The sequence below is a fragment of the Apium graveolens genome, chromosome 2 (assembly GCF_009905375.1).
Source record: "Apium graveolens cultivar Ventura chromosome 2, ASM990537v1, whole genome shotgun sequence".
Classification (NCBI taxonomy): Eukaryota; Viridiplantae; Streptophyta; class Magnoliopsida; order Apiales; family Apiaceae; genus Apium; species Apium graveolens.
Window position 1 is genome coordinate 230,252,671 of NC_133648.1, and position 27,938 is coordinate 230,280,608.

Below are 27,938 nucleotides of genomic sequence, written 5' to 3' on the forward strand. Positions count from 1 at the left end.
ATAATAAATATCATACATATACCTCAAAATATGTGTTCGAGAATTAAAATTTATTTTATGGAGTTCTATATATTTTTCTTGAATCCTATTACAACCAAATGAAAATGTATGAATTCTAGTATTTTCTATAATATAATAAGATTTTTTAAAATTTATCTACTATTTATTTTTAATTTTGTAGTCATTTGCTTTATTTAAATAAAAATAATTAGTAGATAAATTTTAAAAATCTCAAAAAATCATCTAATATACTATGAATTCATAACTTTTCATTTGGTTGTAATAAGATTAAAAAAAATGTTTAGAACTCCATAAAATAAATTTTAATTCTCGAGCACATATTTTGAGATATCTGTTTGATATTTATTATTACTTTAGTGATCCAAATGATACCCCGTTAAGTTTGATGATTAAACTGATATATAATTTTCAGTTGGGTGACCATTTTGATATTTAACCCGTTAAATAAATAGTCACTCTAGCAGGGGTGCAGAGAGAATTCTATACCAGGATGTTATAATTTTCATGGATGTTTTATTTTATTGTAATACAAAACACTTTTGTCAGGTTTTAACACGAAAAAAATAAAAAATTTGCTGGAAAATAGGGGAAATATATTGAAAGATATAAGAAAACAAAACAAAACCAAACGCGGAGATGAAGTACGGTGGATTGAAGGCAACAGTTCATCCACCCAATCCACTTAAGCTATGTATGTGAGTTGGAATGCGTAAGTGGGGAGTTTATCAAAACCCCTTTTCTTCTTAGCCAGCCCCCTAATGCTTGGCCTTAACGCTTTGCTTTTCACCAAATCATTTTGTGTTATTCACATCAACTTGTAATGTATCCTCTTCATCTCTTATATCCCCCTTGTCACCTTACTATTGTCCCCTAAGCAAAGCCACTGTATTGGTCAAACTCCTCATCCAAAATTACTTTCACTTGCCAGTTGCCACTACATACTTAGCTTATTCAGGATCCCTAGCAAATGTTGGTTGGCATCAAATTATTTTCACTGAGATATCCTGGACCATTTCTGAGATATCCTAGTAATGTAAGGCATTTTTACGATATTTTACGAGTTATATTTTTTATCAATTAACCTAAATATTAATTTATGACATCTCTCGAACTTGCTATGATACTTGGTTTTTCGTATCCAACTACAAAAAGACAAAAATTAGAAATAAAGCTTAAGTACCCTAGTTACATAAGACTTGGAAAGAAAGATTAGACCTGAACTTGCTTTTGATCTTCAGCGTAGGTAATAGAAAACAACATCTTTACTATTATTAACAATAAAACAGAGAAAATAAATCAAGATGTATGAAAACAAATCCGAATGGACCTTACACCGACTAAAAGATACGATAATGAAATTAAACAAACTCGATATATATTACCTTAAAAATATACTCGATGAATCTTATATGAGGCTGCTCCAAAATGACCACTTTCACCAAAGCATTTTTCAACCCCCCATGCTCTCAAACCAATATAGATTTCTATGTATCATATCATGTTTGTGCAAATTCACTATTATTTCATTTTACACTCCATGGAGTTGGACCATAGCATGTGGCTATAGTATATTATAAATCTTCATCTTAAACTACTACTATATGTAAAGCTTTCCAACACCCCACGAGCCTCAAACTCCACTTCTTTCTTCTCATCTTTTATGCTACTCTTTACACCTCTCTTTCAAATCACATTGATCAACCTTGTATCATCTTGCACTCTCTGCATCTTTCTATAAGTACTCTTCCACCTAATTCTTGATCATTTTGTATCGTATCGAAAATAAATATATCCATGGCGCTCGAAACATGGTTACTTAAGGTGAAGAAAAGTATATCACACACTTTCAATTCCACACCACCGAATACAAAATATATGAAGAAATCATCTAATGTTGGAGTCCTTGCCATAGAGATAGCTAGCCTCATGTCGAAAATCCTTCATCTATGGCGATCTCTTTCGGATAAAAATATTACTCGCCTTAAAACTGAATGCATATTACTTGAAGGCGTTCACAAGATTGTTTCTAATGATGAAGCTTTTCTTTTAAGCCTCGCTTGCGCGGAGATGGTTGAAAATCTTAGAGTCTTGACTAAGTCCTTGTCTCGATTGAGCAAGCGATGTGAGGACTCGAATCTTCAGTCGTTTGATCAGTTGTTTGATGAGTTTTCCAACACGGGGCGTGATCCTTGTAACTGGATCATGAACTGGAAACATATGGAGGCCAAGATCAAGAAGATGGACAAGTATGTCAAGGCAACAGCCACACTTCACAGGGAGCTAGAGGAGCTTTCTGCAATGGAAAATGTTGTAAAGAAGTCATTGAAGTCATACAAGGAACATGAGGCATCAATCAAGCAACTCAAGATCATTGATCAACAACAAAAATTAGCTTGGCAAAGACAAGAGGTCAAGTATAAGAAAGAGAGGTCTTTATGGAATCGAAATTTTGATACAGTTACAATTTTACTTGCAAGATCAGTATTCACAATTCTTGCAAGAATTAAGCTTGCTTTTGGAATTGGCCATGCCTATCCAATTCCAGCATCTTCTCTACCTCGTAGCCTCTCCGCTTCTGCAGCTGTCTATCCATCTGAAAACCATTTTGATAATTCTGTTAGCATGGTTTCAGGGCCATTGATCATGATGAAGAACTCGAAACAACAACAAGAATTACAAACACCGTCTCAAGGATTCCTCGAGCTGAACTCTAAGTTACTAAAACCACCTACAGGCACACTAGGCGCGGCTGCTCTAGCCCTACATTACTCAAATCTAATAATTGTGATGGAGAAGATGATAAGGGCACCGCAGTTAGTTGGATTTGATGCAAGGGATGATCTTTACGCGATGTTGCCACAAAGTATTCGGTGGTCTCTTAGAGGTAGATTGAAAGGAGTAGGATTTACGGCTACTGATCCAGTTCTTGCTGGAGAATGGAGAGATGCATTGGTGAAGATACTAGGGTGGTTGTCACCTTTGGCACATAATATGATAAAATGGCAAAGTGAAAGGAGTTTCGAACAGCAAAATATGACACCTAAAACAAATGTTCTTTTGTTACAAACACTGTACTTTGCAAACCAGGAGAAGACTGAAGATGCCATAACTGAGCTGCTAGTAGGTCTGAATTACATATGGAGATTCGAAAGGGAAATGAATGCCAAGACCCTGTTTCAATGCAGTAACTTCAATGGATTCTTGAAGTTACAGACTGATGCTAGTTGATTATTTCGGATTATTCTTCTTCCTGGTTTAATCCTTGGGAAGTATTTTTCTATTTCGTCTCTGATGATCATAAATTAATATCATCAAGATAATTTTCTTTATATTTTTGTTTTTGTAATAGATTGAGCTCATAAGGTCAGATCTGTGAGGTTTTGTTTTGCTTCCAGTCTGATCTGTATGGTGTGAAATATAATGTTAATATATATGACATTATTGAATCAGATGTTAATGAGAAATCTTGATTCATCTACATACCATGTGAAGTGTGAACAGATGCATTTTTCTGTTCTGGTCTCATATTGGCCCTGTGGCAACATTGGATTCTGATTCGATTGGTATTTGAAGATGGTTCAAGAGTAGGATATATATAGCTTTCACAAGTCTTTAACCAACACAATTATTTCAATCAACTGAGTCATTAGTTTAACATTGTACAAGGTCAAACTGTTTGAGGCCTTACTAATGACACAACCTAATCATTCTTAACTAGTCACATGCATAAATTTTCAACCTATTTTTTCTTTAACTAAATAATTTGATTCTAAATTTGAAGACTTCCGGGCCTTATTCATCTGGTATAAATACAATAAGCAAGAACAAACTATCTTAAAAGCCCACAATTAAGGATTTTTGAGTCCAACCATTTGAGGGTATCACAAAATAGGTGATGAGAAGAATAGTAGCCCAGCATTCTGATGGGTAAAAATATGGCCCAAGCTGATAGCCCACAGCAACCATCTCTATAAAGGGCACACCATGTAGGAGACTTTGACATAATTATCTTTTTGTTGTTTAATTAAGTTGGTCTAATCATGGTCAGCTGATGTACTCTAAATTAATATAGGCTTTTTATCCACTAACCATTACTCTTCTAAACATTGAAATATTGATTTGGTGTTCACATTATAAAATCATAATACATCATGTAACTTATTTAGCACATGAGGATTAGTTACAAGAACACAATACCACAGGCAATGTTCTTTTTCTTCTAGATGCAATTGGATTAAAAGTGTAGGTCGACCTAATCTTCAAAACACACCATTAGTGCAGCTGGTATTCTTCACAAGTAAATGGAAAATTTTCTAACCCACTAATAATCCCGGGAGGGTTATTTATATGCATTTTACGAAATGGATACTGGAAGCTAAGAGATCATATTTACTTCCTATTTCACAATGGTAGCCAATCAATATTCTTCTCAAGGTTCAAGTAGGCACAGGATAAAACAGCCAGCTTCTGTTCCATTTCTTTGGGAAGTGAGACCTGGTCTACCTAAAAAGGACTGGAAGCCGAACCCTTCTATTGCAAAAGCTGATCCTATTGATCTGCCTCCTGTTAAATTCATCGCCTCGGTTCCATTTAAATGGGAAGAAATGCCAGGAAAGCCTCTTCCTAGCTTCCCCCAGGCAATGCCAAAGCCAGCTCCGCTACTACTTTTGCCCCCACCACCATCTATGCTAGTTGATTCTCAATCACCTGCACGCACTGTGTACTCTCAGAATTATTGCGATAATTCAGATGATGACATGTATGATTCGTACCTTGATGCATGGGGTTTTGAATTCGATGAGGAGTCCATCAGATCTGCTCCATCATCGCTTGTAGATAATCGCATGATACCAACTTTAGCAATTACTAATGGTGTTCCAGAGGAAGAGAATGGTTTGTTGGATAGCAGAAGTGGCCAGCTACAAGCACCTGGTTCACCAGCATATGAGAGTGACAGCAGTACAAGCAGTTATGCAAGCTATGCAACTGGTAACACAAGCCTAGTTGGAGCACCATTCTTGGAACGTCTTTTCCCATTGCTATCTCCCAAAGCGAGTTTCCTGGGAAAGCATGGATGCCATAAGGGTACAGATTCCACACCGCAGGCAGTAGCAGGCAAGGATCTGGATTTTAATCGTGAACGAAGTCTTGTGGCAAAAAGGCCATCGACTCTTGGAGAGCTAATACTAATGAGCCGAAGAAGAAGCTTTCACAGGAAAGCTAATTTAATGAGGGAACAGGATCTCTCTATGGTAATTTTCATCACCCTAACCACTCTGTACCGGAAACATTTGCATGAACCATTAAGGAACCTCTCTAACAAAACAAAAAACAAGTTGACTCTCTATCATTGGTTTCTCTGTACAATATTTAGAACTTAGAAGGATACAATCTTGCCTAATTATATCAATGACAGGAATTTATGAAGACAAACGTACTTGGATGCTGCATGGTTGGAAGCGGCAAAAGAATCAAAGGATTACAGGGGAAGTGGAAGCAGCAACTGCAACTCAAGCTAAGTTAGAAAAGTTGATCCGCACTTTTAGTTGAAGCAACATGATCTGGGTTGCCTCCCGTGAATCGCTTTGTTTACATTAATTTCGATTTACTTCACAGAATACTTGTCAAAAATACTTTCTTCTGCAGTGCTTATATCTTCTAAAGTATGTAAAAACCTCAAGATGCTTCTCCATTCCAAATTAGAATATATATCATCTTTTATGTTAAATACCACAGTCACAGTTGATTACTCTAGCTCATCACAAGGACTGATGAAATGGTACACTTTCCTGTCATACTCGTCATGTTAAAACCGCATCAAAGATTACAAACTGACTACATGTTTGACTGCAAAACCATTTTATGGAGCTAATTACTAATTTATCCTGGCAAATAAAGAAAAAAGGATGAGAAATTTTGATCAATATGTGCTAAAATACCTAATGATGAAAAATTCAATACTTTCTGGAAGTTGAAATTTAAATTTAAGTCACGTATTTAGAGATATAGAATTTATATCATATTTCAAGGATACTAATTAATCTATTATGTATATCGCAGTAAATTAAGATTTAATAAATTATAAAGAGAATAATCAATTGAACATAAACATTATTAATCTAAATATCATAAACAAAATATAATAGTGTTGTCTTTAAGACACAAACACTGATACTATTACACCTGTGGCACTTGTCATCTTTCGTTAAATGTCTTGCTTTCAAAACACATCTAACAGGTAGTGTTCCTATTCATAAACGTAACAAGAAATGTATTACTTTAGGAGAGACATTCAAGTTCCAGATTTCGTCCCATGCTTGATGTCAATTGTCTAAGTTGCAGGATTTGTCAAGTCTATAGGCTGATGTAACTGTGTAGTTACCATCTTTTGAAAAAGCTTATGCTAGCTTATCCTTCTCTTCACATGCAATTAAAGGGATGGCTAAGATTAGAGATGTACTAAAAGCACGGGCCCGAAAATCTGGCCCGGCCCGATCCGGTCAAAACCCGGTAAGTCCGGCCCGGTCAAAATCCGGCCCGGTCCCGGCCCGGTCAAAGCCCGACCCGGTCCCGGCCCGGGCTTCGGGCCTCGACGGACCCTATATTTTTAGGCAAAGCCCGGCACGACCCGGTTAAAAGCCCGGGCTTCGGCCCGGCCCGACCCGATTAAAAGCCCGAAAAAGCCCGGTTATAATCTGATTATTCTAATATATTTTCTTATATATTTATAAATTCACATTTACTATAAATAGAAATAATACTTTAAACACATATATATTTACATATTTGTGATTAATAATATTATTTATATACTTCGTTGCATAAATAATGAAAGAAGATATAATAAGTACACTATATATATTTGGATATCATTGTTATGAATATTTGGATATCATTGTTATCATAACAATGATAAAGCATATTATTCTATAAACATGTTTATTTTTTGCCGAACTTAAATATTTTTAACGAAGTAATGTTTTTATAAAATATTTCATGTAAACTAATACATTTTTATGATGATCTAGTTGCTAACACATGTATTCTTCGGAATCTCTAATAATACTCGATCCGATTTAAATTAGAAAAAAGCACGGCCCGATCCGATCCGGCCCGAAAAAAAGCCCGGTTAGGCCCGCCTCGAGGGCCCAAACGGGCTCTGACATTTCCGGAAAGGCCGGCCCGGCCCGGTCAAAGTCAAAATCCGAAAAGCCCGGCCCGGTCAAAGCCCGGGCTTTTTAAGACCCGGTCAAAGCCCGGCCCGGTGGGCCTTTTGTGCATCTCTAGCTAAGATACACTTTAAATCCCTCTCACTGAACATAGTTGACAATAGCTCTATATTCTACTGTTTGTTTTCAATCAACTCATTCACATAATTTACATTGATATTTCTAGCATGTGTAATAAATCTTCCACTCTCATTTACAACCCATGGATCATCCTATATTCTTTACTCTCTCATGTTCCAACGCGCCAAATTAAATTGTCTCATGCACAATGACTATATTTTTTCTTTAACATCTATAATTTTAGATAATAACAGTCATACTTTTTGGTTTATAAATAGCATCCCTTAATTTTCATTTATAACACAATTTTTTTCATACTCATATCTTCTTTCGTATTTTTCATATTTTGTTGTGATCATATATATTTCAAGAAATGAGTACTAATTGGCTTTCATTGGAAGATTTACAATTATATAGAAATCTATTCTTGAATGTTATTTGTGGGATCATTAAATAATGGACATAAATTTAAATTTTATGTTGCAAAATATAGTTTTTTTTACTTCTTGAATAGTAACAAATGAACTGATGTAATTTTATGGGTATACAAAAATCAACAAAAATAGTTGATTCATCATGAATAGTAATCAGTTCCATTAATTAAATCCATGAATTGATGAACAACGGTGCATATGCTATTAGAGTAGTCTATGAGCTATTTCACATGTTTTTTTTGTACAGAGCTCACATGTTTGATTATGTTTTGTGATTTATCTAGATTAAAAATTGTATGAACTTAATATTTGGTCTACAAGTTGAAGTTAGAAATTCTGAACTATTTTTTTTTCTTTGAATTGATGTGATCATGAAGCATGTCTTATTTCTTTAAAATGAAAATATTAAAACCAGAAAAAATTAATAGTTTGTTTTCATTATCATCCATCAATGCAAGATTTTGCAATTCCTCAAATTAAGATAGGTTAAACTACAAAATTAACGTACATTAATTAATGAGTTAGTTTCACGTAGGGTAATCACGGTTCAGGTTAAATCGCGTAATATGCATAAACCGATCTGATATATTAAACCGAAACATAAATATGATTTGCAGTTTTGGTCCAACTATTTTAAAAATCCGTAGGTTATGGGTTGATTTCGGCTTGACTTTAACTCAACCCACTTTCAATCTGAACCGTATCAATGGACCTTATTTATCACGATTTTATGTTTATGATTATATAACCTAAAGCAATTTTATCCTATAATCATAAACTAAATACGTGTTAAATTTCATTAAATAATTACCAACTTATCCTACATTTCAATCGATTTTGTATTGCTTTACTCCAAAAATAATGAAGATTTTTTTTTTATTTTTTTGCACCAAAATTTATTTATTGCAACTAAATTGATCAACATATTATTAAACGTTAGTCATTTACAATTAATTCGAGTGATTTACTTTGCTTGAAAGAATGAGTTTTTTTTACTAATTTGGCTTATATGCCTTACAATTGAGTAAATGTCCTAACAAATCTCGGGGGTGAGCGAGAATCGAACCCATGAGACGACAAAAGATAAGCCCTTAACCACTTGAGCTATCTTATCACGCTCGAATGATTTTATTAATTACGTGAATTTTAAAAAGAAAGTTAAAATAGAAGAAACAGTACTTTATTTCTCAAGTTCACTAATAAAAAATGTCATAATTCATCAAAATCCGCTAAACTGGACATAATAAAACTGAATCAAGTGGTCTGGTTTTATTGGATTACGATATTCAGGTTGGTTTGATTTTTTTCAATATCGCAATTATACGGTTTGATACTGATTTGACATTTAAGCCGAATTAAACTGAACTGCGATCACCCCTAGTTTAAAATACCCCAAACTTTCCTATCTGGTAGGGTTGTTAATTGATCCGGACTATCCGGCATCTCGGATTATATCGAACTCGAAAAATGATATTTGTCTCATACCCGTTTTATATATGATCCAAATATGGAAAAAAAATTGAATAAAATATGAGGATGAATACGAGTATTTATATACCCGCTCAATTTTGTCTCATATTATTTTTTTATAAAATAATGCTACGATCTGGTCCATGGTTTGTGCTCTAGTTTTGGTTGAAATCCGAATATGAATTATTTTTATATTTGTTACATTTCTAAGTAAATAGACATTTTATAACTTCTCCTGTACCTCCCATAAATTTGTATTTTTACAGAATATATTTTATCCAATCTTCGTATAAAACAAATATTATTTTTATATTTATGTTTTTGATTTGTGATTAATATAATTATGTAGTACTATATCAATATTAGAATAAATATTAATTATATATTTCAAATAAAGAAGAATTTCACTGTTATTGGATCATATTCGACACTATCCGGCTGATCACAAAAATTACCCGGTTAAAAAAAATTACGATACTAGCTCATATCCCTTTTGAATGTTCATATCCAAATAAATCATTTTCGGACCAAATCTGGACAATATAAAAATAAAATGATCCAAAATATCAAGGTTTTTGACAAATTTTAACCATTTTTTTAGAAATATTAACAAAAATACCCATTTTTGAAGTTAGTAGTTATTTCTATCCAATAGGATATCCATTTGGTAGTTGAATATCTCATTTTATACCAAATACACATTTGTCAATTGGTTATTCCAAATTTTTATTTTGAGATATCTATTTGTGAATGGGGTACCTAATATAATATATTTTATCATATTCATTTGTGAATTATGTATCTTATATAAATGAATTATGTATCTTATGCAAAAAATATTTATTTATTAATTGAATATCTAAATAAAATTAATAATTTTTATTAATTTTCACCGAAAATTAGGTATTTTCAACATTATTTCAAATATCAACTAGAGATCCACGGTTGAACCATGATCATTTTACCCTTAGTCTCTCGTGAATTTGGAAAAAAATTGGTTAGGAAAAGAGACGTATGCGTAGTTGACCAACTTGGACAAACTAAAATCGAAATCGATGGCGGTGCGTAATTTGATGTAATCAACAACACAGTTCAGTAGAATATTAAGTGGAAACTCCTCGACAGTCCAACAGGAGGACACTCAGGCCAAGAAGTAACAGTGAAGAAGGTGGCACAATTCTTTTATAGGCCTAAAATGAAATCTAAAATTGTGGAGTATGTGAGAAACTATGATCTATGCCAAAGAATTAAGTTTGGAAATCAGTTTCCAGGGGGACTTCTTCAACCCATGCCTATACCAGATAAAGTATGACAACATATAACCTTAGATTTTGTAGAGGGACTGCCAAAATATACTGACAAGGACTGTGTGATGGTGGTCATTGATAGGCTGACTAAAATGGGCTATTTCATTGCTCTCTCACATCCTTATAGTGCTACTACCATAGCACAACTGTTTCTCGACAATATTTACAAGCTGCACTGGATGCCACAATCTATTGTGTCAGACAGAGATAAAATATTTACAAGCTTATTTTGGAAGGAGTTGTTCAGTCTAATGGGCACTAAGTTGCAGCTGAGTACTTCATATCATCCAGAATCAGATGGCCAAACAAAGAGAATAAATCGATGTCTCGAGCGGTACCTTAGAACTATGACTAGCCAAAGGACAAAATAATAGGCCAAGTGGCTACCATTAGCCGAATGGTGGTATAATACTACCTATAACAGCTCCATTAAAATGAGTCCCTACGAGGCATTGTATGGAGTGCAACCTAGACAGATTTGTTTGCCTTCTACTCACAGATCAACAGTTGGCACAGTGGAGGAATTTCAGATCAATCGAGAGGCTATGGATCAGCTGCTAAAAAGGGCCACTGTCAGCTCAAAAACAAGTACTAACACTATGCAGATAAGAAACGAAGAGAGGCTACATTTAATGTGGGTGATTGGGTTTTTTTAAGTTGCAGCCATATAGGCAGCTATCAGTTGCAGTACGACGATACTTAAAGCTTTCTCACAAGTTTTTTGGTCACTACAAGATTATTGAATGAATTAATTCGGTGGCATATAAATTGGAGTTGTCAGCATAGAGTCAAGTCTACCCTGTGTTCCATGTTAGCTTGCTGAAGAAAAGGGAGGGGAGTAAATATAGTGTTGCTACTGAACTATCCAGGTTGGGAAAGGAGGGACGGTTCGTGGTTTACCCTATTAAGGTGTTATAGATCAGGATGGTAAAGAAAAATAATGTAGTTGTTACTCAATGGTTAATTCAGTGGTCTCATGCTATACCGGAGGATGCCACCCGAGAAGATGCTAATCAAATCAAGGAACAATACCCTATATTTGATCCTTGAGGACAAGGATCATTTGAAGGAGTGGCGATTGTAACCAGCAGTCCAGTGGAGCATACTTTATTAAATTAAATACTTAAACGGTGTCGTAGCATAGTTGTTAAAATGATAGCGTTTAACCATTTCAAGTGCCAGAGCCTTTTAGTCATTTGACATATTGTTAAATAAAACAATTTGTGTGTTGGCCAAGGAATTTATGGGATCGCGTGCACTGTGAGTCTCCTGTAGGAAAGTGACACGTGGTGAGGGGAAAGAACAAATAGAGAGGAAGGGAATAGAATCGAGTAGATTGTTATGACCTTGTTTTTATCTTCTTGTTTATGTATTGTACGAAGGATATTGAATCAGTAATTTTAATGAATATTATTTTATAGCTTGTTGATTAATTGTTAGTCTCTGTAAGAATTACTATTATTGGTTATATTATGATATTTTATTAATCAATTATAGGTTTCTAATATGTTGATCAATCTTCGTGTTTTATTTTTCAATCATTAAATTAGTTTGTGTTTGAATAATTGAATATCATGCTCATACTATTTTAGATAAAATCACTTATATATCCGGATCTAATTGTTTGATCTGGTTTCCTCTCGTTTGCTATTTTCATTGATTTATATTCTTCGGTTTTTTAATTTTTTTAATTTTTAGGGTTTAATGCCTTTAATATCCTGGTATGGAATTGTTTATTGGTAGAATTAGGGTTCATATTCATTACATACTATTTAACTGTTTTTTATTTTATTTTTTTATTTGTTCAATTTACGAACTACCAATTGGGTTATTTTCGGGCAAAATATACAATACGAACTAGTGATAATTAGAAGGGACTGTTTCGATTATGGAATCTGTAACTAAAATTGATGATGAATTTCTATGCAGAAGAAATCCCCTGATCTTAACGGCACCTGGGCTAATTTTATGCTTAAGATAATGTATGCGGTGTGTTTATCTGACTTTTAACTTAAAAAAGTTGAAAGGGTCTAATTTTTGTGTTTATTAGAGAGAGTAGCGGATCACTAATGTTTTTGCAATTCTTTAAGTTTTGTAGGAATTTACGGGTTTTAGTTGATAAGAATAGAATTAAGCACTTTATTGCATAAGTAGAATTTGTTTTCTCGGGTTTCTGAAATTGTAGTTCTTTATTGTTAGGGTTGCTATTTTATTCAGATATTTTTATGGGAAAACTTTTTGGTGGTTTGTTTCGCAAGTCTGATTGTTCTTTTCTTGTGAAACAACAGATACAGATATTCGTTAAGACCCTTACTGGAAATACTATTACTCTGGAGGTTGAAAGTTCAGACATAATAGACAATGTCAAGGCTAAGATTCAGGACAAGGAGGGTATCCCTCCATATTAGCAAAGGTTGATCTTTGCTGGTAAACAACTCGAGGATGGTCGTACCTTGGCTGATTATAACATTCAGAAAGAATCAACCCTCCATTTGGTGCTTCGACTCCATGATGGAATGCAATTTTTTGTCAAAATGCTTACTTTAGAGGTTGAAAGCTCGGACACTACTGATAATGTTAAAGGATAAGATCCAAAATAGGGAAGGTATTCCTCCAGACCATCAGAGGTTGATATTTGCTGGAAAGCAGCTTGAGGATAGTCGTACTTTGGCCAATTATAACATTCAAAAGGAGTCCACCCTTTACTTGGTGCTTCATATTCGTGGTGGGATGCAAATTTTTGTCAAACCCCTTACTGGAAAAACAATTACTCTTGAGGTTGAGAGCTCAGATACCATTGAAAATGTGAAGGCTAAAATTCAGGACAAAGAATGGATTCCCCCTGATCAGCAGATGCTTATCTTCGCTGGTAAGCATTTAGAGGATGAAAGGACCCTGGATGACTATAATATTCAGAAAGAGTCTACTCTTCACTTGGTTCTGAGGCTAAGAGAATGTATGCAGATCTTTGTAATAACGTTGACATGAAAAACTATCACATTGGAGGTCGAGAGCTCTGATACAGTTGACAATGTGAAGGCTAAGTTTCAAGGTAAAGAGGGGATCCCACTGGATAAGCAGAGGTTTATCTTCACAGGGAAGCAGTTAGAGAATGAAAGAACTTTGGAGGACTACAATATTCAAAAAGAGTCTACTCTTTACCTCGTCCTCCGTCTTCGTGGCGGATACTAGTCTGAGTCTCTCGTGTGTGTTAGAATTCAAACCCTTCACATGTGTAATAGTGAAAAGTGGCAACTTTTAAATGCATAATAAAAGGCGGCTTCATGTATAACATGGAAGAGTCAGCGCACAATTCATATAACAGAGCTAAAGTCCTGGAATTAAGATAGGCAACAAGTTTACAAATTCTAAATTATGGTGAAGACTTTCAAATATTACTGTAGTAGTCTCATGTTCATACTGGCAGTGCATTAGAGTTAGCTAAATAAAATGTGGCTAATACTACATGTGGGTGTTGCATAGTTCCAATGCTTGTGGATGGTACATATTCTCAAGGCATAAAATAAGGTAGGCTAAGTTGAAGTTTCAAGTGAACGGCTGACCAAAAAATAAAGAACTAAATAACAAGTGATGTAAGAGCTAATCTATGTGTTTGTTTACATCCTATAAATAGCATATTTCCACGACATTTGTATATCACCTGAGTTAAAAAAAACACAAGTAATAGAGTTGAGAAAAGAGAGAGCAGAATCTCCGTGTGTCTGAAAAATGAAAAAAGGTAATAGCCTTGTGTGTGAAATATAAGTTGTGACTTTGTTTTATATGAAATAAAAGTATTGTGTTTGTTTCATATCAAATTTACATCATAAATATATATATAGCAGGTCTTCTGAAGTTTGAAAAATTAAGCTAGCAAAGTTCATCATGTTTCCAACAAGTGGTATCTGAGTCAAGGTTACGTTCGTGAAAAATGTCGAATATGGTGCAATCCAACATTCCAAAATTGACGTCCATAAATTACAGGAATTGGAGTATCCAAATGAAGGTGTTACTCGGTTCTTACGATAATTGGGAAATTATCGAAAATGGGTTCAACGAGCCCGCTGATGCAGCCGCTGAAGCAGCACTTCCAAATGTCGAGAAGACGGCGTTAATGGAGATCGGAAAAAGATAAAATGGAGTTGTACATAATTATTCAAGGTGTTGATGAATCAACCTTTTAAAAAATTTCTGAAGCAAAAATGACAAAAGAAGCGTGGGAGATTTTGCAAAAATCATTCCAAGGAGTTGAAAAAGTTAAAAAGGTGCGGCTAGGTCCTACGCGGAGAGTTTGAAAATTAAAAAATGAAGAGTTTTGAAAATATTGGTGAATTTGTTACACGCTTGAAAGCCGTGACAAATGAGATGAAAAGAAATGGTGAAAGTCTCGATGATGTTCGGGTCATGGAAAAACTACTTCGTTCGCTGACCAGAAAATTTGATTATGTTGTTACTTCTGTCGAGGAGTCAAAGGACTTGTCCACAATTTCCATTGATGAGCTCATAGGTTCATTTCAAGCTCACGAGCAACGGATGAACCAATATGATGATGCAAGCCATCTGGAGAAGGCATTGCAAAGTAAGGTATCCATTGGTGACAGTTTTGGAAGTAGCAGTTCTGTATGTGGCATAGGTGGCTTTAGAGGTGGCTACCGAGGTGGACGAGGGCGTGGAAGACAGTATTTTAACAGAGGCTAGAATTCTGAAGGTTATCAACCATCTAGTCATGGTCAGAATTTTAGAGGCCGGGGAAGATGTGGATTTCAACGAGGTGACAAATTTCAATTTCAATGTTATAATTGTAATAAATTTGGTACTTCAGTTATGAGTGTAGATCTCCAAAAGTAGAAGAAAGGAGTCATTTTGCTGCAGCAAAAGAAGACAAAGATATTGGCACTGCTATGTTCCTCACTTATAAAGGAGACGAGGAGAACAAGAAGAATGTTTGGTATCTTGACTCAGGATCCAACAATCATATGACTGGCCATAAAAATTAATTTACGGAGATCGACGTGACCATCAGCGGAGAAGTTACTTTTGGTGACTCGTCAAAAATTCCGGTCAAAAGAAAAGGTACAATTACAATTGTGTCAAAGAATGATGAGAAAAAGTATATAAATGATGTTTATAATATACCTTCTTTGAAAAGTAATATCATCAGTCTTGGCCAACTTTTGGAGAAAGGGTATAATATTCAGATGTAGGATAATTCTCTCATCATCCGGAATCAGGTTTGAGAATTAATTGCAGATGTGGAGATGTCAAAGAATCGTTTGTTCACACTTGATATGCAGAAGAATGTGCAGAAGTGGTTAAAGATAGTCATTAAAAATAACTCATGGTTATGGCATTTGAGATATGGTCATTTGGGATTTTCTGGCTTGAAATTGTTGTCAAAGACAAAGATGGTGGATGGCTTGTGTTAAGTGGCATTTATATCCACTTCGAACGTCCTATAAAGGCTTAAATTGATGTGTTGTACTCGAGTTATTTGTGTATTTGATATGTTTTTGTAGTATTTTGCATTTCAGGCATAGTTGAAGGAATCAGGAGGTTTAGCATTGCTTTGGTGCTAAATTGGTGTTAGGAATGTGTCTAGGATGAAAGCTCGTGGAATGCCATCTCAAAGCAGCAAAGAAAATAGAAAGAAGAAGATTTTCCAGAAGGTCAGTGCGCCCGCGCTGTGATAGCGAGAATTCTGTTTTTACTTGGATTTTGAGAGTTTGAAGACCGACTTGATTCTACAACCTATATAAAGCCCAGAAAAGACGTTTTTAATAAGAAGCACGTACCAGAGCTTAAGGAGAGACATGAAGAAGACCTAGAAACACGTACCAGAGCTTAAGGAGAGACAACGAGAAGAACTAGGAGCACAAATTCAACCAAGGCGAATATGATTTAGTTTATTCTTGTGATTCTTTGTTTTAAGTTGTAATCTTGGATGCTAGTTATCTTGTTTGTTCAACCTATTACTCTTGTTAACGTACTTTGGTTTATTATTCAGTTTTATAAAGACTTAGTTTATTATACCATGCTTTCATCGGAACCCACGGTGATGATGAGTTCGGTTATGGGCTAATCATTATCGTGGGGTTCTAACGGATTTACTTGTGGATTTTAATAGTTAATTTGTTTCGATACCTTAGTGTGTGGTGATTGTATGATATCCTAGTATTGGTTGTGCTTATTCGCCTTTTGAGCGTCACGAACTTATAATATAGCGTGTTAATCTCTATTGAAACGAAAGTGAATATAGGGGTTTAGAACTTGCCATGTTAGCATAGGTTCATGTATTTGATATGCATGATTCGTATGTAATTTTAACCATCTTACTTGTCCTATGTAATCATGATAGATAACTTACGCATTAACCCGTTATGTTATCAAATTTTATAGACATATAGTGTCTCAATATATTTTGTGTATATTCAGCTTCCATCTCTTTTGTGGATGCCTAGTAGTAGGGTATTCGTACAATAAAAGTTGGCGTTTACTAGTTTCGTGTTATCTAATTAGTGTCATCACCATTGCATGCTAAGATTAAGAACAAGAAGGCTATTGAATGAAGTATCTAATGAAGTTAGAATCCCATGTTTGTGTTATATAAGTAAATCAACCTTAATTCTTGTAGTTAATATTAGTTAGCATAATCTCGTTGTTATAAACAATCTCAACTTGTTATCATCTTAGCATTGAACAATAACCATACCATTATTGCAGAAGTGCATAAATTGAAGTTAACTTAAACCAGTCTCTGTGGCAACGAACTAGAAATAATTCTATAGTACTTGCGAACGCGTATACTTGCGTGTAATATTAGCGCGTGTGTTCGTCCTAACAAGTTTTTGGCGCCATTTCCGGGGACTTGGTGGTTATTTTTAGTTTATGTGCTTGACATCAGTGGTCGTTAAAGTTCACTGACTCGAATATTTTACTTACTTGTTTTCGTGTTACTTTTTCAGGTACTCTAGAGAGCGTGTATACTAACGCGTTCTCGATCTCAAAAGAGAACACTGGATAAAGAAGAGGAAGAAGTTCTTGTAGAGGAGAAAGTTGAAGAAGAAGCTCTTATTACAATGGGTGAACCAGAAGCGAATACATAGGCTTTGATGGACTGTTCTCAGCCGAAGATCAATGATATTCAGTCTAGCATTATCAGACCATCCATCGCGGCTAACACTTTTAAAATCAAGGTTAGCACAATTCAGATGGTGTAGAACTCGGTTCAGTCTGGGGGTTCTCAGACAGAAGATCCCAACATGCATATTAGAGATTTCATCGAGATCTGAGACACATTCAAATTCAACAATGTGTTTGAAGATGCTATAAAGCTAAGGATTTTCCCCATTCTCTCTAAGGGATAAATCTAAGTGTTGGTTGCATTCTCTACCACAAGGCTCTATCACCAAATGGGAAGATCTTGCTCAAAAGTTTCTTACTAAGTTCTTTCCTATGACGAAGACTGCTACAATCAGGAATGCTCTTACTCAATTTGCGAAGCAATCAGGAGATTCTTTGTGTGAAGCTTGGGATCGTTATTAGGAGATGCTTAGAAAGTGTCCTCATCATGGGATGCCTGACTGGATGATTATTAACTACTTTTATAATGGCTTGGGAGAACAGTCTAGACCCATGCTCGATGCAGCATCAGGAGGAGCCTTATGGGCCAAGAGCTATGATGAAGCTTATGAGTTGATTGAACTGATGGATGCTAATGAATACCGGAACCTTTCTCAGAGACTAAATCAAGGCAAGGTAGCAGGATTTATGGAGGTAGATGCAGCTATTGCTATAGCCGCTCAGCTTAAGGCTTTGACGATGAAGGTGGATTCTTTGGCTAATTATGGGGTTAATCAGTTCACTAGTGTCTTTGAGCTTTGTGCTGGTGTGCATGAGACAAAGCAGTGTGCTATTTCTAGTGAATCAACTCAGTTCGTGAGCAACTTTTAGAGGTAGCAGCAGCCAGTTCCAGCCACCTATCATCCCAACAACCCCAATCTTCCTAACTTCAGCTGGAGCAACACTTAGAATGCGGTGCAACAGCCTTATCAGCAGTATGCAGCAAAGCAGTATAACCCTCCTAGTTTTCAACAACCGCAATATGCTCCAAGACAACAACTCCAACTTCAGCAGTTACCACATGAAGGTACAATTCAAGCTAATGAAAAATCTGAATTGGAGGAGTTGAGGCTCATGTGCAAGAGCCAAGCGGTTTCTATTAAGACCTTGGAAAATCAAATTGGGCTAATTGTCAATGCCTTGCTGAATCGACAACCTAGGACTCTCCCTAGTGACAGAGAAGTTCCAGGCAAGAAGGAAGCTAAAGAGCAGGTTAAGGCAATTACATTGAGGTGTAGGAAGGTTGCAAGCCAAGAAAAAGCTCAAGTTTCAGAATCTGAAGATGTGGCTGAAGAAGAAGTCCAGAAGGAAGCAGAAGTGGAACTAAGGAAGAAAACTGTGGAACACACACCTCCTGAGGGTAATACATGGGAGAAACAGGTCTATCCTCCTCCTCCTTTTCCTAAGAGGCTGGAGAAGCAGAAGTTGGATAAGCATTTTGCGAAGTTTCTAGAGGTGTTCAAGAAACTTCATATCAATATACCTTTTGCTGAAGCTCTTGAACAGATTCCTAGCTCTGCGAAGTTTATGAAAGGTATTTTCTCTCGGAAAGTGAAGCTCGATGACTTAGAGACCGTTGCTCTAACGGATGATGCAGTGTTGTGCTGCAACAGAAGTTCCTCTGAAGCTTAAAGATCGTGGAAGCTTCACTATTCCTTGCACTATTGGAAACTTGTCATTCGAAAAGTGTTTTTGTGATTTGGGAGCTAGCATCAATCTGATGCCTTTTCCTGTCTTCAAAAAGTTGGATTTACCTGATCCAAAGCCTACTTATATGACCTTGCAGTTGATCGATCGTTATATTACATATCCACGAGGTATTATGGAGGATGTCTTGGTCAAGGTGGATAAACTCATCTTTCCTGCTAATTTTGTAATTCTTGATTTTGAGGAGGATAAAAAGATTCTCATAATCTTGGGAAGACCATTCTTGGCTATTGGCCGAATCTTGATTGATATGCAGAAGGATGAGCTCACTATGTGAGTGCTGGATCATGATATAATGTTCAATGTGTTCAATGCCATGAAATTCCCTACTGATAATGAGGAGTGCTTAAAAGTGGAATTGGTCGATTTTGTGGTTACTTCAGAACTTGATCACATGCTGAGGTCTGATTCCTTAGAGAAGGCCTTGTTGGGGAATTCATATAGTGAAGATGACGAAGGTGATGAACAGTTGCAGTATTTCAATGATTCTCCTTGGAAGCGAAGGCTGGATATGCCTTTTGAATCTCTTGGAATGTTAGAACTGAAAAATGCTGAGGGGCGTCTGAAGCCATCTATCGAGGAAGCTCCTACACTTGAGCTTAAACCATTTCCTGAACACTTAAGGTATGCTTTTTTAGGTAATGAATCTACTTTTCCTGTTATTATTGCATCTGACCTTTTAGGTAGTGAGTCCAGTTCAGTGTGTGCCGGAAAAAGGAGGTATCACAGTGGTTGCTAATGAGAAGAATGAGCTCAATTCTACTCGAACAGTCACGGGGTGGAGAGTTTGCATAGATTATAGGAAGCTGAACAAAGCCAAAAGGAAAGATCACTTCCCTCTTCCATTAATTGATTAGATGCTTGACAGGTTAGCTGGGCATGAGTACTACTGTCTTCTGGATGGCTATTCGGGGTATAATCATATTGGTATTTTTGCTTTCAGGAGAGTTTCTTTTGGGTTATGTGTTGCACCTGCCACATTTAGGACATGCATGATGGCTATCTTCTCTGACATGATTGGTCAGAAGGTGGAGGTGTTTATGGACGATTTCTCTGTGTTTGGTGATTCTTTCGATGAGTGCTTGCAATATCTTGGTGCCGTTCTTAATAGGTGTGTTGAGACCAATCTAGTTCTCAATTGGAAGAAATGTTACTTTATAGTGCAACAGGGCATCATTCTTGGGCACAAGGTCTCTAGTAAAGGTCTTGAGGTGGAAAAAGCCAAGGTGGGGGTCATTGAAAACCTTCCTCCACCAATTTCTGTTAAAGGAATCCGCCTCTTTCTAGTTCATGCGGGTTTTTATAGGCGGTTCATCAAGGACTTCTCTAAAATCTCTAAACCATTGTGCAATCTTTTAGAGAAAGATGTCCATTTCAAGTTTGATGACGAGTGCCGGGATGATTTTGAGATCTTAAAGAAGAGTTTAGTCACGGCACCTGTCATAACTGCACCTGATTAGAATGAACCTTTTAAAATAATGTGCGATGCAAGTGACTATACAGTTGGAGCAGTTCTTGGGCAGAGGAAGAATAACATATTCCATGTGGTCTATTATGCTAGTAAGACCCTCAATGGCGCTCAACTGAATTATACTACTACTGAGAAAAAACTCTTAGCCATTATTTACGGTTTTGAGAAGTTTTGATCTTATTTGCTTGGGAAAAAAGTGACAGTTTTCACTGATCACGCTGCTATTCGCTATCTTGTCTCGAAGAATGACTCGAAGCCTAGATTGATTAGATGGGTTCTTTTACTTCAGGAGTTTGAATTGGAGATCAAGGATAGGAAAGGTACTAAGAATCAAGTCGTTGATCACCTATCTCAGTTAGAAGATCCAAGTACAGCTTCACAAGATTAAACATTGATAAATGAGTCTTATCCCGTTGAGCAGTTGTTTAGGGTGCAAGAAGAAGAATCGTGGTTCGCGAATATTGTGAACTACCTTGTGAGCAATATGATGCCTCCAGACTTTTCTTTTGCTGAAAGGAAGAAGTTTCTTCATGAGATGAAGTGGTACATGTGGGATGAACCATTTCTGTTTAGGCGAGGAGCTGACCAAATCATCAGGAGATGTATTCCATACAGCGAAACAGAGGGTATCTTGCGAGACTGTCATTCGACTATTTATGGAGGCCACTATGGTGGAGAGAAAACAACAGCTCATATCCTTCAAGCAGGATTCTTCTGGCCTACATTGTTTAAGGATGCACATCGGTTTATTTTGAAATGTGATCGTTGCCAGCGTGTGGGTAATATGTCTAAGAGGGATGGGATGCCTCTTAATGTGCTTCTCGAGGTTGAGGTCTTCGATGTTTGGGGAATTGACTTCATGGGGCCATTTGTCTCATCTTGGAATAATCAGTATATTTTGTTGGCGAATGATTATGTCTCGAAATGGGTTGAAGTCAAGGCTTTGCAACCGAATGATGCGAAGGTAGTGCTTAATTTTCATCATAAGCAGATATTCACAAGATTTGGGACTCCAAGAGTCATAATCAGTGACGAGGGATCGCATTTCTGCAATCGCAAGTTCAGTGCTATGATGCAGCGATATAATGTGAATCATCGCAATGCGACAGCCTACCATCTCAGACTAATGGTCAAGCTGAGGTGTCTAATAGAGAGATCAACTGTATTCTGGAGAAAGTTGTGTGTCCATCAAGGAAGGATTAGTCTTTGAAATTGGATGAAGCTATTTGGGCGTATCGTACAGTGTACAAGACTCCGTTAGGCATGTCTCCGTTTCAGTTGGTTTATGGTAAGGGATGTCATTTGCCTGTGGAGCTAGAGCACAAAGCGTATTGGGCTTTGAAGAAGCTGAACCTTGATTTGGATGCAGCTGGTAAGGAAAAGATGCTTCAATTGAATGAACTCGATGAGTTTCCACTTCAAGCGTATGAGAATAACAAAATGTATAAGGAGAAAGTCAAGAGGTGGCACGATAGGGGTCTAGTGCTCAAATCATTTGTGACAGGGCAACAAGTTATTTTGTTTAACTCTCATCTCCGTCTTTTTCCTAGGAAGTTGAACTCGAGGTGGTCAGGGTCATTTGTTATCAATACTGTGTTTTCACATAGAGCGGTGGAGATTTTTGAGAATGATCCGGGCCAAGCATTCAAGGTAAATGGACAGAGGTTGAAGCATTACTATGGGAATATGGAAAACCGTGAGGTGGTTAGTGCCATTTTATTGTCCACTTGATCTCGGAATTTTTCGTCAACCTAGCGACGTAAACCAAGCGCTTCTTGGGAGGCAACCCAAGTTTGTTGTACATTAATAGGTGTTAGGAAGAAGAAAAGAAGAAGACAACTCCAAAAAAATCAGAAAAATTAAAAATTTCAGTGTCAACTACAGTAGCACGGCGCGGCCGCGCTGAGCAGCGGGGCGGCCGCGCTGAAAGTATAGTAGCTAAGCGCGGCCGCGCTGCCAGGCGGGGCGGCCGCGCTGGTTTTCCAAAAACACCGCGCTGGTCCCCTAAAGCTGAATAAAAAACAGAAAATCAAAAAATCAAAAATAAAATCAGTCTATACCCGAATTTCCCTCTCCCACCTTCCATATTTCCCTCTCCAAATCAGTTTCAATACCCCATTACTCCCATTATTCCCTTAATCAAATCCCACTTCTATTCTAAACCTAATTCTCTTCCTATATATACACATACTTATACACAATCATCTCCATCACTTCTCAATTCTCAAACACACAAATCTCTATTAAACACATCTTTTCTCTCAAACTCATTCGATTTCCATGGCACCCAAGAGGTAAAGAACCCAAGTTAGCAACAGCACCACCAATTCTTCTAGTGTTGGGGGTGTGAGGCCCAGGTTTGCAACTCCGGAGGCTGAGGCGGAGTATACAAGGCTGCTGTGGAAGCCCATATCCAATGAGTGAGATTTTATGCCATCGGGGAGAGATGGTAAGTTATTGGAAATGAATCTCGAGATGGGTTGGGTTGCTTTTTTTTTAGGCACCCGCTGCTGTGCCCATGAGTGTGGTTCGCGAGTTTACACGAATGTGAAGGCGGAGAAGAACGGGTATTCTGTGGTTAGGGGATTGACAGTGGATTATACTGTGGACGTGATTCGGGGGGTGATTAACCAGCCCGAGAGACAGGAGGGTCAGGATGATTGGGTGACAAAGACGGGAGAAGATTTTGACTTGGACTTGATTGTGGCTACATTGTGTGTCCCCGAGACTCATTGGAAACTCAAGAGGGGTACGAATGAGTATGCTACTTTCCCTGCGTCGTGCATGAACAGGTAAGCCTGTGCATGGAACTCGTTTATTTATGCTAACATTATGCCTTCATCCCATGTGATTGATGTTACGATCGGGCAAAACTGTTGTGGGGTATACTGCAAGGTGATTATGTGGACTTGGGGTCTATTATTTATCAGGAGATTTTGAGGTTTCTGCAAGGGTACGGGTGCTATTCCGTATGCGTTGATTATGATGAAGCTGTGTATGGCAGTTGGAGTTCATTGGCCAGCACACGAGCAACTGCAGATGCCTAGTGTCCCGATTGATAGTTTGACCATAGAAGTGATGCAGGAGTGGTAATGGGGAAAGGCTGATGAGAAGGGGCTTGGTTATTTATATGAGCACTTGTCAGGTAGACGGCTAGCTGATCAGATATATACTGGTGGTTCAGCCCAGGATAGTAGAGCAGCTTGGAGAGCGCAGAGAGGTGTGCCTAGTTCTTCACAGCAGTAGGAGCAGGATGTTGAGGGCGATGCTGGTTTGAGTTCAGCGTAGTGTAGGCACTTGATGAGGAGGATGGATGCAATGCATGACATCCATGGCATGTTTGCACATGACCTTACCCATGCTTTGGGGACTGCATTCAGAGCAAAAGGAGTTGACATCCAGTGGCCAGTATTCAGTGATGATGCTGTGTACCCGCTTCCTGACACACCACCCGTTGAGGGTGATGACCCTGATTCTGAGTAGGTATGCCTGATTCCTTACTATTACCTTCACTGAGGATAATGAATATTTTAAGTTTGGGGGTGGTAGTTAAGGAATATATGTTATGTGTGAGTCTCATATAGTTGCATATTCATGATAGTTTAGTTCATATAGTTGCATATTCATGATAGTTTAGTTCATATAGTTGCATATTTGCCATGTAGTAGTTTTTTATTTTTATAATTTTGCATGTTAGTATGTTACATATAGTTGCATGTGCATCATATCAGGATCCCTTAAGTTTACTTTACCGATGGATTTATGATTTTGATGCTAGTGTAGTGATGTCGTATAGAGTGATGTTAAGTCTTATCGAGTTGATCTGTATGCTAGAAATAATAAAAATTTCACTAAGTCTTATAGGTTGCTTGAGTGCTAGATCATGGTCATGGTTTGTTTGTTTGTCAAGATTTAATCACTTGTTTATAATTAGAATGTATGAGATTCTCTTAATGATAAAATAACATGGATATTTAAAAATCGGAGAAAAACATTGGATTTCATTGCTAGTTGTTGTGGCTAGGTGTCAAATGGCTAGTTGTTGGCTCATATTTATTTGAGTAGTCTAGGGTTGAGCGAGATGGAGCGAAACACACTTGATCAGAAATTGTTGAAAAAAAGGAAAACAAAGAAAGAAAAAAGAAAAAATAAAAAAAATATGTGTTGATGCATAATTGATCACGAGTGGGCTCTTTAATACTCGAGTTATTAAGTTCTTAGGGGACTTTGTGCCTAGTGACCTAAGGTTGTTATAGTCTAGGATCTACTAACATAACGCTCGCTATATGGGTATTATTGTATAAGTCTTTTGTGGACCTCACTCATTGCACGGTCAAATAAGCATGTTGTGTTTGTTTATGTGTTATCAATAAAAGCCTGAATTCATGTATAACTCCTATATAAAAATTGAAGTGTTGTCAGTCATTTTGAGTTTAGCATTTATTCTATTTATAACCTTGTGATTGCCTTGATGAGTAGTAAGTCATGATTATTGATCTAGTGACGATAGTATAATAGTGAAGCATCTGCACACAAGCACGTTTCTGGCTTGTGAGTTGATTTGTGAGATTTGATTGATCTTTGTGTGAATAACTGCATTTGTTGAGATGTTGCTCATTGGTTGGTTTAGTTATTCTGAGGGGATCGTTTGCATTCATATAGCTTGCATACATGCATTTTTTTCATTCTTTGAGTCTGTTTATGCTTGAGGACAAGCATCGGTTCAAGTTTGGGGGTGTGTTAAGTGGCATTGATATCCACTTAGAAAATCCTATAAAGGCTTGAATTGATGTTTTGTACTCGAGTTATTTGTGTATTTGATGTGTTTTTATTTAATTTTGCATTTCATGAAGAGTTGAAGGAATCAGAAGGTTTAACATTGCTTTGGTGCTAAATTGGTGTTAGGAATGTGTCTAGGATGAAAGCTCGTGGAATGCCATCTCAAACCAACAAAGAAAATAGAAAGAATAAGATTTTCCAGAAGGTCAGCGTGCCCGCGCCGGGTTGGAAGAATGACAACGCGCCTGCGCTGGAACAACGTGCGGCCGCGCCAGGTCGGGATTTCAGAGATTTCAGAATTCTGTTTCTACTTGGATTTTGAGAGTTTGAAGCCCAGCTTGATTCTACAACCTATATAAAGCCCAGAAAAGAAGTTTTTAATAAGTAGCACGTACCAGAGCTTAAGGAGAGACATCAGGAAGACCTAGAAGCACGTACCAGAGCTTAAGGAGAGACAACGAGAAGACATAGGAGCACAAATTCAACCAAGGCGAAGAGGATCTAGTTAGTTCTTGTGATTCTTTGTTTTAAGTTATAATCTTGGATGCTAGTCTTCTTGTTTGTTGAACCTATTACTCTTGTTAACGTACTTTGGATTATTATTCGGTTTTATAAAGACTTAGTTTATTATACCATGCTTTTATCAGAACCCACGGTGATGATGAGTTCCGTTATAGGCTAATCATTATCACGAGTTTCTAACGAATTTACTTATGGATTTTAATAGTTAATTTATTTCGATACCTTAGTGTCTGGTGATTGTATGATATCCTAATATTGGTTGTGCTTATTCGTCTTATGAGCTTCGTGAACTTATAAGATAACATGTTAATCTCTATTGAAGCGAAAGTGAATATAGGGGTTTAGAACTTGCCATGTTAGCATAGGTTCATGTATTTCATATGCATGATTCGTATGTAATTTTAACCATCTTACTTGCCCTATGTAATCGTGATAGATAACTTGCGCATTAACCCGTTATATTGTCAAATTCTATAGACATATAGGGTCTCAATATAATTGGTGTATATTCAGCATCCATCTCTTTTGTGGATGTCTGGTAGTAAGGTATTCGTACAATAAAAGTTGGCGGTTACTAGTTTTGTGTTATCTGATTAGTGTCATCACCATTGCATGCTAAGGTTAAGAACGAGAAGGCTATTGAATGAAGTATTTAATGAAGTTAGAATCCCATGTTTGTGTTATATAAGTAAATTAACCTTAATTCTCTTATTTAATATAGTTAGCATAATCTCGTTGTTATAAACACTCTCAACTTGTTATCATCTTAGCATTGAATAATAACCATACCATTGTTGTATAAGTGCATAAATTAAAGTTAACTTAAACCAGTCTCTATGAGAATGAACTAGAAATAATTCTATAGTACTTGCGAACGTATATAATTGCGTGTAATATTAGCGCGTGTGTTCGTCCTAACAAGTTTTTGGCGCCGCTGCCGGGGATTCGGTGGTTAGTTTTAGTTTAAGTGCTTGACATCAGTGGTAGTTAAAGTTCACTGACTTGAATATTTTACTTACTTGTTTTCATGTTGCTTTGTCAGGTACTCTAGAGAGCGTGTATGCTAACGCGTTTTCGATCTCGAAAGAGAACAATGGATAAAGCAGAGGAAGAAGTTCTTGTAGTGGAGAAAGTCGAAGAAGAAGCTCTTATTGCAATGGGTGAACCAGAAGCGAATACATAGGCTTTGATGGACTATTCTCAGCCGAAGATCAATGATATTCAGTCTAGCATTATCAGACCAGTCATCGCGGCTAACACTTTTGAAATAAAAGCTAGCACAATTCAGATGGTGCAAAACTCGGTTCAGTTTGGGAGTTCTCCGATAAAAGATCCCAACATACATATTAGAGATTTCATCGAGATCTGTGACACTTTCAAATTTAACAATGTGTATTAAGATGCTATAAAGCTAAGAATTTTCCCATTCTCTCTGAGGGATAAAGCTAAGTGTTGGTTGCATTCTCTACCACCAGGCTCTATCACCAAATGGGAAGATCTTGCTCAAAATTTTCTTACTAAGTTCTTTCCTATGGCGTAGACTGCTGCAATCAGGAGATTCTTTGTGTGAAGCTTTGGATCGTTAGTATGAGATGCTTAGAAAGTGTCCTCATCATGGGATGCCTGACTGGATAATTATTAACTGCTTTTATAATGGCTTGGGAGCACAGTCTAGACCCATGCTCGATACAACATCATGAGGAGCCTTATGGTCCAAGAGCTACGATGAAGCTTATGAGTTGATTGAACTGATGGATGCTAATGAATACCATAACCTTTCTCAGAGACTAAATCAAGGCAAGATAGCAGGAGTTCTGGA

At 36.9% G+C, this 27,938-nt stretch overlaps 2 protein-coding genes, 1 non-coding gene and 1 pseudogene across 3 annotated transcripts; 3 read left to right on the forward strand and 1 right to left on the reverse strand.

Moving 5' to 3' along the window:
* The first annotated feature begins 1,439 nt into the window (after positions 1-1,439).
* Positions 1,440-3,485, forward strand: LOC141708152 (protein PSK SIMULATOR 3-like). Its single transcript, XM_074511631.1, has one exon. The coding sequence runs from the start codon at positions 1,816-1,818 to the stop codon at positions 3,247-3,249; it is 1,434 nt and encodes a 477-aa protein (XP_074367732.1). The 5' UTR covers positions 1,440-1,815; the 3' UTR covers positions 3,250-3,485.
* A 703-nt stretch (positions 3,486-4,188) lies between these two features.
* On the forward strand, positions 4,189-5,770 carry LOC141706185 (uncharacterized). Its single transcript, XM_074509002.1, has 2 exons — positions 4,189-5,273; positions 5,438-5,770. The coding sequence occupies exons 1-2, from the start codon at positions 4,428-4,430 to the stop codon at positions 5,543-5,545; spliced, it is 954 nt and encodes a 317-aa protein (XP_074365103.1). The 5' UTR covers positions 4,189-4,427; the 3' UTR covers positions 5,546-5,770.
* A 7,481-nt stretch (positions 5,771-13,251) lies between these two features.
* LOC141706186 (polyubiquitin-like) lies at positions 13,252-13,713 on the forward strand (annotated as a pseudogene).
* A 4,275-nt stretch (positions 13,714-17,988) lies between these two features.
* On the reverse strand, positions 17,989-18,095 carry LOC141710297 (small nucleolar RNA R71). Its single transcript, XR_012570824.1, has one exon. It is a non-coding gene; the product is annotated as a small nucleolar RNA R71 (small nucleolar RNA).
* Positions 18,096-27,938: the final 9,843 nt, after the last annotated feature.

Coding starts and splice junctions, on each gene's coding strand:
- LOC141708152 (XM_074511631.1), top strand. CDS start 1,816: ATGGCGCTCGAAACATGGTTACTTAAGGTGAAGAAAAGTATATCACAC.
- LOC141706185 (XM_074509002.1), top strand. CDS start 4,428: ATGGTAGCCAATCAATATTCTTCTCAAGGTTCAAGTAGGCACAGGATA. Junction 5,274..5,437: donor GGGAACAGGATCTCTCTATG/GTAATTTTCATC, acceptor TATCAATGACAG/GAATTTATGAAGACAAACGT.